Source organism: Podarcis raffonei, chromosome 1 (assembly GCF_027172205.1).
Source record: "Podarcis raffonei isolate rPodRaf1 chromosome 1, rPodRaf1.pri, whole genome shotgun sequence".
NCBI lineage: Eukaryota > Metazoa > Chordata > Lepidosauria > Squamata > Lacertidae > Podarcis > Podarcis raffonei.
Genome location: NC_070602.1, coordinates 50,779,881 through 50,792,000, shown reverse-complemented (window position 1 = coordinate 50,792,000; position 12,120 = coordinate 50,779,881). Strand labels below are relative to the sequence as shown.

At 43.4% G+C, this 12,120-nt stretch overlaps 1 protein-coding gene across 6 annotated transcripts in view; it reads left to right on the top strand.

The window, feature by feature from the left end:
- DGKZ (diacylglycerol kinase zeta) overlaps positions 1-12,120 on the top strand; it is a 137,566-nt gene that overhangs the window by 54,904 nt on the left and 70,542 nt on the right. Inside the window, exon 1 of one of the 6 annotated variants that reach the window (XM_053387155.1) lies at positions 5,861-5,960. The exons of the other annotated variants lie outside the window; for them this stretch is intronic. Within the exon in view, the coding sequence (XP_053243130.1) occupies positions 5,875-5,960 (86 nt within the window). The 5' untranslated portion in view covers positions 5,861-5,874. Of the gene's footprint in view, positions 1-5,860; positions 5,961-12,120 lie in introns of those variants that run through there. 6 annotated transcript variants of the gene reach the window in all.

The following is a 12,120-nucleotide window of genomic DNA, read 5'->3' as shown; positions in this document are numbered from 1 at the left end:
TGGGGGTACTCAGCCACTAAAAGGTTTATTTTTAAATTTTTATTTCTCAACCTATGGTGCAGGTGTTAGTCATAGAATTATAGAATTGTGGAGTTGGGAAGGGCCCTGAGGATCATCTACTACAACCTCCTGCAATGCAGAAATATGCAGCTGTCCCATATGGGGATCAAATCTGCAACTTTGGCCTTATCAGCGCCATGCTCTAGCCCATGGGTAGGCAAACTAAGGCCCAGGGGCCGGATCCGGCCCAATCACCTTCTAAATCTGGCCTGCGGACGGTCTGGGAATCAGCGTGTTTTTACATGAGTAGAATGTCTCTTTTTATTTACAATGCATCTCTAGATTATTTGTGGGGCCTGCTTGGTGTTTTTACATGAGTAGAATGCGTGCTTTCTTAAAAAATGCATCTCAGGGTTATTTGTGGGGCATAGGAATTTGTTCATTTCCAGCCTCCCCCCCAAAATATAGTCTGGCCCTCCACAAGGTCTGAGGGACAGTAGACTGGCCCCCTGCTGAAAGTTTGCTGATCCCTGTGTTTAGCCAACTAAGCTATCCGGATATAATTAGTAGATGTCACAGGTAATGTCTAATACGTGTGTTTTGTGTGAACACCATCATATTTCTCATGGGTGGGATGGTTAACCATATTTTCAGTTAGATTACTGAAGTTTTGAGTGGTGGAAAAATGTTTTGATCTCAAAACAGAATTATCTTGATAGAAGATCCCTAGATAGCACCCATCCACCCCTGGAAAAAGAGAGCTGCATATTGCTGTGTCTGTGTGTGTATTTGTAGGGGGAGTTATTGAAGATAATGCTGGATCAGGTCAATGGCCCATCTAGTCCAGCATCCTGTTCTCACAGGGGCCTACCAGCTACTTGCGGGAAGTCTGTAAGCAGGACATGAGCACAACAGCACTCTCCCCTCTGGTAGTTTCAAGCAATTGGTATTCAGGATACTGCTCCTTCTGTGGAACATGTGCACATGGAGCAAATGCACAGCTATGCCAAGATCAGTTTCTGGAGGCAGCCTTACCCTGAGAGGGCTACTTTGAGATGCAGATTGAAAGAAGCTGCATGGGCCGAGCTCTCACACTACAGAGCTTAGTGAGTGGTTTCACTGTAGAGAAGGGAAGTGGAAGACTTGAATAGATCCTGGCTGGGATAAGAGTAGCATCTAACAGTGGCTGTGCGGTTTGGCTCATGGTCACCAGTGACACAGGGCCAAAACATGCACACAGTTTGTCTGTCTAAAGCAACTTTCTTGCCTTAGGGAGTCCTTTTTTCCTATGAAGGATAGTTTGGCCCTCAGGAAATGTATGGGGTGGGGCTGCTGTTGATGGTGGTCGTAAAGGTAAGGGACCCCTGACCATTAGGTTCAGTCATGGCCGACTCTGGGGTTGTGGTGCTCATCTCGCTTTATTGGCCAAGGGAGCCGGCGTACAGCTTCCAGGTCATGTGGCCAGCATGACTAAGCCGCTTCTGGCGAACCAAAGCAGCGCATGGAAATGCTGTTTACCTTCCCGCGGGAGCGGTACTTATCTACTTGCACTTTGACGTGCTTTCGAACTGCTAGGTTGGCAGGAGCAGGGACCGAACAACGGGAGCTCACCCCCATTGTGGGGATTCGAACCGCCAACCTTCTGATCAGCAAGTCCTAGGCTCTGTGGTTTAACCCACAGCGCCACCCGCGTCCCTCTGATGGTAGTCATAGCCAGAGCCAAAAGTGGGTGAAGTTTGTATCATTGCAGGATTGCATAGCAACTTGCTTCCTGCTGGCCACATGAAACTTGTCTGAGGACTGCCGGTTCTCCACCCTGCTCTAAAGAGAGACTTACTTAAATGAAACAAAGCACCTGATGTGTTTTGACCTCTCACCTGCTCTGGGAGCAGGCCCATAAATCACCTACAGGAATAATGTGGCCAGCTTGCTATGATTTGCACTCTTTAGTCTAGCTTGGATTCACACATGCTGGATCTTGGCAGGTATCACTTCTCGCTAGACTTTGTTGCTCAGTTTCAGGTATCCAGTTCTCCATCATGCCAAAAATTCTTGTGATTATTGAGGCCACTGCTCCTTTACCTTGCCTTACAGAAACACATGAAACCTGTCGAAAGCTTTGAAGTTGATTGATCACCTCAACTTTAATTTCTGTGGCCATTCCCTTGTTTGCTTTCTCTTCCAGCTCTTTGCTCTGCATTCCTCCTTTTAGAACAATGATGTACAGAAAATTTTCCAGTGCTAAATTTTTCCATGGAAAATTTTCCATTTCACAATGAATGGATGACATTTGAAAATAGAACATTAAGCAAGCTTGGCAACTTCAGAGTGTTTACCTTCGTTTGCTAAATGCAAGTTAAGTCAACACGCTAATTTAGATCACTATCTAGGGCATCAGAATTCCCCCCAATGCAAATTGGACAATGCAAATTATCCTAATTTGCTGTGGAAAATTTTCCAGGTGAAATTTTTCTGGAAAGCCCACGTCACTTCTTTGGAATATAATTAATGCTGGGGTGCTTCTTCCTCAAAAGATTTTTGCTTTGTTTTGTCTAATGTCAGTGTTCCAGCTCTGTTCCAGTGTCTTTCTTTACTTCACACAGGAAGTGACACCTGGCCATCAGGATTCTGGGCCCACAGTCTGTCTGGCTTTGTTCTCTAGTAGAGTTGTGCAGTTATCTATGAGAATTGCTCCAGGCAGCTGGCTTTGAGGTGGCTTCTTACAGAGCTAAAATGCAGATGATAAGCAAGTCTAGGGTTGACTTTGAGGCCTGGAGGTCTCTGTATTTGGAGGTTCAGTCAGACAGGAACTAGAACATTTTCATCTTCCCCTCCCCCGGGGTCCATTATTTATTGGGTAAGTTGGAACTAAGAGTGTTGCAGTCTTTCTCTTGTTAATTTATTTTATCAGATTTCTCACTTTTCCCTTTGCTATAATGTTCCAGAGTGGGTTACAACAGTGAAATACAATTATGAAACAGGTAGAACAGCGACAACCAGAAAACAAGAAAAGGATAAAACAATTAAAAACACTTCCGTATATGAAACAACTTTAAAAAGTCACATATTTAAAAACACACACATTAAAATAGTTCAAATACAGATGCAGACTGGAATATAGTTGTTAGAGGCTAAGGGTGCTCAGGTCACCACAGGGAATAAGTGAATATTGGGCCTATGGTTTATGTTTTTTGAATGATCCGGGTGCTGGTCGATTACATAAAGCCACAAAACCCAACCCACAGAGTTTTTAAAGGGAAGAGTGCTTGCCCACAGGGAAACCAAGAGCTAAATTTTCAAAGGTCTCATTGTCAGGAGAAAAAGGAGCTCTTCTTTATCATCTTCTAGATCAAAATTACTCAGAGGGGCTGGTGCTCTGTGCACCTTTTCTGAAGTTTTGAATGTCATTTGTTTATGATGGGAAGCAGGCGGAGAATTTAAATGAGACCTCTTTTTAAATCTATTTTTGCTTTCTAAAATAGCTAATTAGCTCCTGTTGCTGCACAGAAGGAATTGCCTTGATAATGTATCGGTATTAAACAAGTCTGCTTGTTGTCTTACCACCCTTGTCCACATATGGATCTTTGGGTATTTATTAATTAAAATCTCTCTCTCTCTTTAAAGTCCTGATTAAACAAAGCTTCAGGGTCAGTTTAGTGCAGTGTATGCCTGGAGCCTTTCTGCAACGTATTTAAATTACAAATCAATATCTGTGTCTAGCTGCCAAGGTGAGTCGCTGCCGATGAGCGCCAGGAGACAGGCTGGTGTAGTGATCAGGAGAGGGGAGGCTGATGCAGCTTCCCCTGTTAGATCTGCCACCTGACTCTCCTCACTGAGCTTTGCTCTGAAGTATCTGGGTCACACACACTAGGAGATGTTTGGAAAGTGTTGACAAAGCCACCAGATGATGATACTGGCCTCTGGCTAGTTAGGGAGGTGACTCCACCTGGTGGCGAGAAACACGTCTTGCATTTATTCTGACTCGCTCACCATTGCCATGTGCCAGGATAACAAGTGGCGAAACACCATGGGGCATCCAGTTTGCTCAAGCACCATATGTTAAACAGCTCTGTTGATGTTTAAAGATTGGGAGCTGTAATCATCGGTTGTAGCGATAACTATGACAAAAACCCCTTTATTTTGGGTTTTATATGGTGCTTGCACACTTTGTAGTGAGTGCTGTTACAGGAAAGGAATTCCCTTCTGCTTGTGAGAAGGGGCAGTGAATGATGCCTCTTTTAAGCTGGTACCTGCCACCCATTGTTTTCATCTTTCAAAAAAAAGGCATCACCATCACTACCTACACCCTAGAACGCCCTGCTCATTGATATTAGGCAAGCACCTTTGATGTATTGTTTTTGGTGCCTGTTTTGGCAAGCCTACCAAGACATGAATTCTAACATGTAATTATTATGTCTCTCTATATTTTTAAACTGCTGTGATTTTACATAAATTTGTCTTTTGAATTTTTTTAGGTCAGCTTGTTTTTAATACATACCTGATTTCATCAACATTTTAATTCTGTTTTTTTAGGTAAATAGATTACATGTTTTGATGGCTAAATGGTTTTTGATGGTCAAGCAGTATGTAAATCCTGCGCAGTATGGGTAGATATTTAAATTTTTTAAAAATCTGATGTCTGATTTTATCGGGGACACCTTTTTAATCAATCAGATGATCTTAATAAATTTTAAGGCATCTTTGCCCCTAGTGATCCTTCTGACTGTGCAGGTTGGTGGAACTCAAGGAGGGCACAGAGCAGGACCAGTGAAGAGGATAGCCTGGGGAGGGGTGCATGGCCTGGGAATGTCCCATGGTCTGGATAGAGAGGCCTAGAAGGGACCACATTTGGCCCACCAGCCTAAGGTTCCCTTCCCCTGCAGTTGACCAATTGCTGAAAACTTCCATAAAGAACGTGTATATTTATGGCCCTCAAACCTCATTGTACAAATAATTAAGTTAGGTACAAGAATCAATTAATTTTCCAGTCTGGTATGTACTGAATTTTCCTTGGTGGATGTCGATCCCAGCCTTGTTCTGAATTAAGTAGTCTATGTTTCGGCAAGCAAGGATCACCACCATTAATGTCGGATAGTTTTGGATCATTAATAGGCCATTGCATCTCTACAGAGGTGCTGTGATTTGTGCAACTACAGTACATAGGAAAGCCAAATTTCATGTGTTGCTGAAGACAGATGAAAGGAAGTCCTTCTTCACATGACACATAGTTCTTACGGCATTCAGCGCCATGAGATGTAGCAATGGCCACAGACTTAGATGGCTTTAAAGGGGGGTTTAGATAAATTCATGGAGGATAAGGCTATCTATGGCTACTAGCCACAATGGCTATGTGCACTCCCTTAAAATTCAAGGGTCTCTGAGTATCAGTTACTGGAGGACAATGGGAGAGGACTGTTGACCTTGTAGGCTTCCCAGAGGCATCTAGTTGGTTAATGTGCCAAAGAGAATGCTGGGCTAGATGGGCCTTTTGTCTGATCCAACAGGGCTCTTCTTATGCTTTTACATTCACACTTTGAATGTAGAGCCCAATGTGATTTTAGAGGCAGTGTTCTTTGGATAGGTGGTGGTCTCTGGGTCTGCTTAGGAGAAGAGTTGCCTTTTGTGACTTCAGAAAGGGAAAAAGGGTTGTCTGCCTATATGAGGGGATGCTGTTTGCTCTGAGTGCTGTTCTGTACTCCATAGACATGTCATTGGCATTCAACTTTTTATCTGTTCTGGGGAGAGGTGCAATACGTCTGCTGTAGTAAGTAGAAGCAGAACAAAGGGTAAGAAAGGAAAGCTTTTTCTCTTAGTCATGGGCATGGCTGGGTCTTGCTGACCACTGTCTTTGTATCCCCAGACTCCATCTGTCCCATGGTGATGTCCTGCCTTGCCACCAGGGCAGCCAACCTGGCTGATGGGGGAGTCCACAGGATAAAGCACAGGCCGGCAGTATATAAGTATGTGGTCTTTTTACTAGCTTGCCCAAGCTCTGTGGTGCTGAAAGGCTGCAGCTCCGTCTACGGCTGAGCAAAGGTTGCTTTTCCGCCTACATCTCACCCTGCTAGAGCTAATGGGGGCCTCTGAAACAAAGGCTGCTTACTGGGTCTGCATGAGTCACTAACCTTTGTGCCAGGGAGCAGCGTTCGGTGCTTGAACATGCAAATCTGGAACCTCGTGTCTATGTGTACAGAGTGAAATTTATCTCTTCGAAATGACCTTACCGAGTGAGGCTTTCCCATAAATGACTGACACTGGCGGGTGGGCCAGCTGAACCCAGAGAGGTCTGCTTGGAGTTGCCACTTAATTCTCAGCTACTTAGTTTTCCCCTTAGCAATACCAAGCATATTAGAATAATAGAATCATAGAATTGTAGTGTTGGAGGTAATGCTGAGGGTCATCTTCTAGTCCAACCCCCTGAAATGCAGGAATCTCAACTAAAACATCCATGACAGATGGCCATCCAACCTCTGCTTAAAAACCTCCAAGGAGGGAGAGTCCACCACCTTCCAAGGTTCCACGGTTGAACATCTCTTACTCTCAGAAAGTTCTTCCTGATGATTAATCAGAAACTCCTTTCTTGTAACTTAAATCCATTGGTTTGGGTCCTACCCTCTGGAGCAGGAGAAAACAATCTTGCTCCATCTTCCATGTGACAACCCTTTAGATAGTTGAAGATGGCTATCATATCTCCTCTCGGTCTCCTCTTTTCTAGTCTATACATACCCAGCTCCCTCAACCATTTCTTATAAGGCTTGGTTTCCAGACTCTTTATCATCTTGGTCACCCTCCTCTGCACATGTTCCAGTTTGTCAATATCTTTCTTAAACTGTGGTGCCCAGAACTGGACACAGTACTCCACGTGGGGTCTGACCAAGACAGACTAGATAGGGACTATTACTTCCCTTGATCAGGACACTACCTTTCTGTTGATGCAGCCTAGAATAGCATTAGGTTGTGTGTGTTTTTTGCTGCTGCTCCTGCTGCATCACACTGTTGACTCATGGTAAGCTTGTGGTCTACTACAGACCCTTACATCCTTTCCACATGCACTACTAGCATGTTATATTTGTGCAGCTGATTCTTCCTGCCCGCGTATAGAACCCTACATTTGAAATTCATTCTGTTAGTTTGGGCCCAGTTCTCCAGTCTGCTAAGGTCATCTTGAATCCTGATTCTATCTTCTGTGGCATTAGCTACCCTTCACAGTCTGGTGTCATCTGCAAATTTGATGAGCATCCCCTCAATTCCTTCATCCAAGTAATTTATAAAGACGTTGAACAATGATGGGTCCACAGGCTGACTAGTCAGTAGTTACCTTGGCTGTCTCCCCCCACCCTTCTTGAAGATGGGGATAACATTTGCCTGCCTCTGGTCTGCAGGGACCTCAACTGTTCTCCAGGAATGCTTAGAGAGGCTCCGGGATTACACCAGCAAGCTTCTTTAGTATCCTTGGGTTCAGCTCATCAGGCCCTGTGTGATAATTAATGTTAACTGTGGACATTGTAAAACATGCACATCAAACAACCATAATATCATGTCTTTGTCATTAGTGGCTACAGTTAATATTGTTGCATGGACCAAGATCTATTCCCCTACCCAATAACAGTTGTTTTCAAACAATTATGAATCTTAATGGGTTGGGGGGCATGTATTTTAAATATTTTGTGGGGTGTGCATTTTATTGACTATTCTGCATCCCACTGAGAAGGTTGTTAATCTTATACTTTACTAGACCTTGGGAAAGGAATATTGGATCTTCTTTGCAACTCCTTTCATAATTTTGTTTACTTCCATTATTCTTGTATCTAGACAATATGAACATTGTAAAATTTCCTGCCAGCAGTGAAGAGCAGTGTGACTGTACTGATGTCCATCCCAAGGGGGCTGATCTGAATTCACAATTTCATAATAGCCTTGCTTTTCTTGGTAGATGTTTAGTGGGTGAAGTCATATAAGTTTTCCATCTTCACAGAAGGTTATCAACAGAAATGAGTCTCTGGTTTTTTTCTTTATCCTCTTGTTAGATGTGAAAGGCAGGAGTCTCAAGCTTCCTGTTCACTCTCTAATACTTTATGTCACTCCTCTGGGTGGATGAGGACAGTTGGGGTTGCCATTTTGTGTATACTCTGAGAGAAACTAGATTTGTGAAAAGTTCACAGCTAACTTTTCCCCAAGAATAATTGATATTTGTAAACATTTTTTCAACAAAACATTTATTATTTTTTAAAAAACCTGATGCTGTTTGTCAACCACGTAATCCAAATAGCAATATTCTCAATGAGCCTAAGGAATCCATAGGTTTAAGCGAAATTGTGCAGAAAAAACAATGAACAAAAATGGCCACTCTTCTGGAAGATGAGTGTTTTCCCTGTGCAAAATCCCTTCTCTTACTGTTGGCCAGAATAGGAATTGATATGATGCCATCAGAAAAGTGGTTTGATGCATGTCAAAATCCTGTGTTCTCTTTCACCAGCAAAAGTTGACCCAATACGAAAGGTGTTGGACTACAACTCTCTAGCTAGCATGGTCAGTGGTCTGGGGTGATGGGGAGCTGTGATCCAACAACATCTGGAGGGCCACAGGTTTCCTATCCCTGCATTATAGAGTTGTTGCACAGCCTAGCTACTTTGATCTCAAGAGCAGCTTGGGAGATGTGGTTGTTGTTGTTGTTTAGTCGTTTAGTCGTGTCCGGCTCTTCGTGACCCCATGGACCAGAGCACGCCAGGCACCTCTGTCCTCCACTACCTCCCGCAGTTTGGTCAGACTCATGCTGGTAACCTCGAAAACACTATCCAACCATCTCGTTCTCTGTCGCCCCCTTCTCCTTGTGCCCTCCATCTTTCCCAGCATCAGTGTCTTCTCCAGGGAGTCTTCTCTTCTCATGAGGTGGCCAAAGTACTAGAGCCTCAGCTTCATGATCTGTCCTTCCAGTGAGCACTCAGGGCTGATTTCCTTAAGAATGGATGCGTTTGATCTTCTTGCAGTCCATGGGACTCTCAAGAGTCTCCTCCAGCACCAAAATTCAAAAGCATCAATTCTTCGGCGATCAGCCTTCTTTATGGTCCAGCTCTCACTTCCATACATCACTACTGGCTTTAACTATACGGACCTTTATTGGCAAGGTGACATCTCTACTTCTCAAGATGCTGTCTAGGCCTGTCATTGCCCTTCTCCCAAGAAGCAGGCGTCTTTTAATTTCGTGGCTGCTGTCACCCTCTGTAGTGATCATGGAGCCCAAGAAAGTAATATCTCTCACTGCCTCCATTTCTTCCCCTTCTATTTGCCAGGAGGTGATGGGACCAGTGGCCATGATCTTCGTTTTTTTGATGTTGAGCTTCAGACCATATTTTGCGCTCTCCTCTTTCACCCTCATTAAAAGGTTCTTTAATTCCTCCTCACTTTCTGCCATCAAGGTTGTGTCATCTGCATATCTGAGGTTGTTGATATTTCTTCCGGCAATCTTAATTCCAGCTTGGGATTCATCCAGCCCAGCCTTTCGTATGATGTATTCTGCGTATAAATTAAATAAGCAGGGAGACAAAATACAGCCTTGTCGTACTCCTTTCCCAATTTTGAACCAATCAGTTGTTCCATATCCAGTTCTAACTGTAGCTTCTTGTCCCACATAGAGATTTCTCAGGAGACAGATGAGGTGATCAGGCACTCCCATTTCTTTAAGAACTTGCCATAGTTTGCTGTGGTTGACACAGTCAAAGGCTTTTGCATAGTCAATGAAGCAGAAGTAGATGTCTTTCTGGAACTCTCTAGCTTTCTCCATAATCCAGCGCATGTTTGCAATTTGGTCTCTGGTTCCTCTGCCTCTTCTAAATCCAGCTTGCATTTCTGGGAGTTCTCGGTCCACATACTGCTTGAGCCTTCCTTGTAGAATTTTAAGCATAACCTTGCTAGCGTGTGAAATGAGTGCAATTGTGCGGTAGTTGGAGCATTCTTTGACACTGCCCTTCTTTGGGATTGGGATGTAGACTGATCTTCTCCAATCTTCTGGCCACTGCTGAGTTTTCCAAATTTGCTGGCATATTGAGTGTAGCACCTTAACAGCATCATCTTTTAAGATTTTAAATAGATGTGGAGATGTGGAGATGTGGTACTGAACTTTAAACACCAGGGGGAATATGTGATCCTCCTTCTAATGCAGACATATGTTAGAAATGGGCCCCTTTTCAAACACTAGCTTTTAAAGTGTACCCAGTGATAAGGCTTTTACAACATACTCTCCTGAGAAACACTGCCCCAGCCCAACAGTCTGATATGTGTGTGTGTGTGTGCGTGTGTGTGTGCGCGCATGCACACAGTAAATAGTTAATTTCATTAGGAATTGCTTCTCTTTGAATATTTGCAAGCAGGTATCTCTCTTCCCTGGTCTCCTTTCCTCCCCCCCCCCCACCTAATAGAAACAGAGCATTGTCATAATTGTCCACTTGGGAATGGAGCCCTGTAGAGACTTCCCTGGGAAGAGGGGAGGAGGCTGCTGTTTAGTGCCTTTGTAGAGCACAGAACCCTCCATAGCATTTACTCATTAGCTTCTACCCTGCTTTTTCTGACACTCAGCTTTGCGCTCAGGGGAAGTTCATTTAAAAAGGGAAGCCATTAATGAGAGCTTGCTAGCCTCCCTACTGAGAGCTCTCTCTCTCTCTCTCTCTTGCTGCATAGATATTGTTAACCCTGTAGCACCAGGACTTTCAGCATCTGTTAGGTATTGCTAACAGACACTTCCAGGAACTGTACAAGGGAAGTCAGCATCTAATATTTCCTATAGCAGTATCCCAGAAGTACGTTGAGGAATTAGATTAGCTCAGAGAACAAGCCCCCCTGAAGAATAAATATTTCCCAATAAGATTTGATGCCCAAGAAGAAATGGTGTTGAAATTTCCCTAGCTAAATAGTAGATCATAAAATAATAGAACAGTAGAGTTCGAAGGAACCCCAAGGGTCATTGAGTCCAATAACCTGCAATGCAGGAATACCGACAATGGCCCGTAATGCAGTGGTGCTGGTGAAGCTAAGCAGGCACAACCCTCTTAGTTGCCTAGATAGGAAACCACCAATGAACCATGCATGAGAGCTACTGCAACTCCTTGGAGCTCCTTTAGTACTAAAGGAGCTTGCAGATGTAATCTCAGAACCTCTGTCTATAATCTTGGGGAACAGTTAAAATAAAACCATTTTGTTTTCTGTAAATGAAGGGGCTATGTGTGTTTGAAAAAATCAAATCAACTTTAATACCAGCAAGATAGCGCTCCTCCAAAACTAGGGCTGTTGCCTCATTTTAAAAAGTTGATTAATTGTATGAGTTTAAGATTTATTAATTAAATATGCATATGGATAAGAACAATAGATCTGAATTCTGAAGCAAGAAGCATACTGCCTTTGTTTTTAGGTGTCTTAGCCTGGCATCTTAGCAGGCATCATCTTAGAAGAAGCATTCTCTCCTAAGGAAGAGAAAATGAGAGATGCCTCTTTTAAGATGGTGCTTGCCATTCAGCATTCCCTAAATACTAGTACAGTTGTACCTTGGAAGTCGAACGGAATCCGTTCCGGAAGTCCGTTCGACTTCCAATACGTTCGAAAACCAAAGCACAGCTTCTGATTGACTGCAAGAAGCTCCTGCAGCCAATCGGAAGCCCCGTCAGACATTTGGCTTCCAAAAATAGTTCGCAAACTGGAACACTCACTTCCGAGTTCGGGAACTGAGCTGTTTGACTTCCAAGGTATGACTGTATTCTTGTAAATACTTGTGAAAAAACCTTGCTATCCAGTTAATTTGGGGGGAGCTCTGGGATGAATAAAAGTTTTGAAATTGATCAGTCTATTAAATGCTGCATTGCAATCTAAAACAACATTTAATCTGTACCTAAGTACTTGAAATTCAAGGGGACTTTGCAGTAGGAAAGTGTTCTCACTTTACTAGAGCTCTTCATGCCTGTAAATGAACACTTAAACACTTGATCGCCTATGCAAGTTTATTTGGAAGCAAGTTATCATTAATTTTAGTAGACTTTACTTCCAAGTACAGTCGTACCTTAGTTGTTGAACGCCTTGGGACTCAAATGTTTTGGCCCCTGAACTCCCGCAAAGCAGAAATAAGTGTTCCGGTTT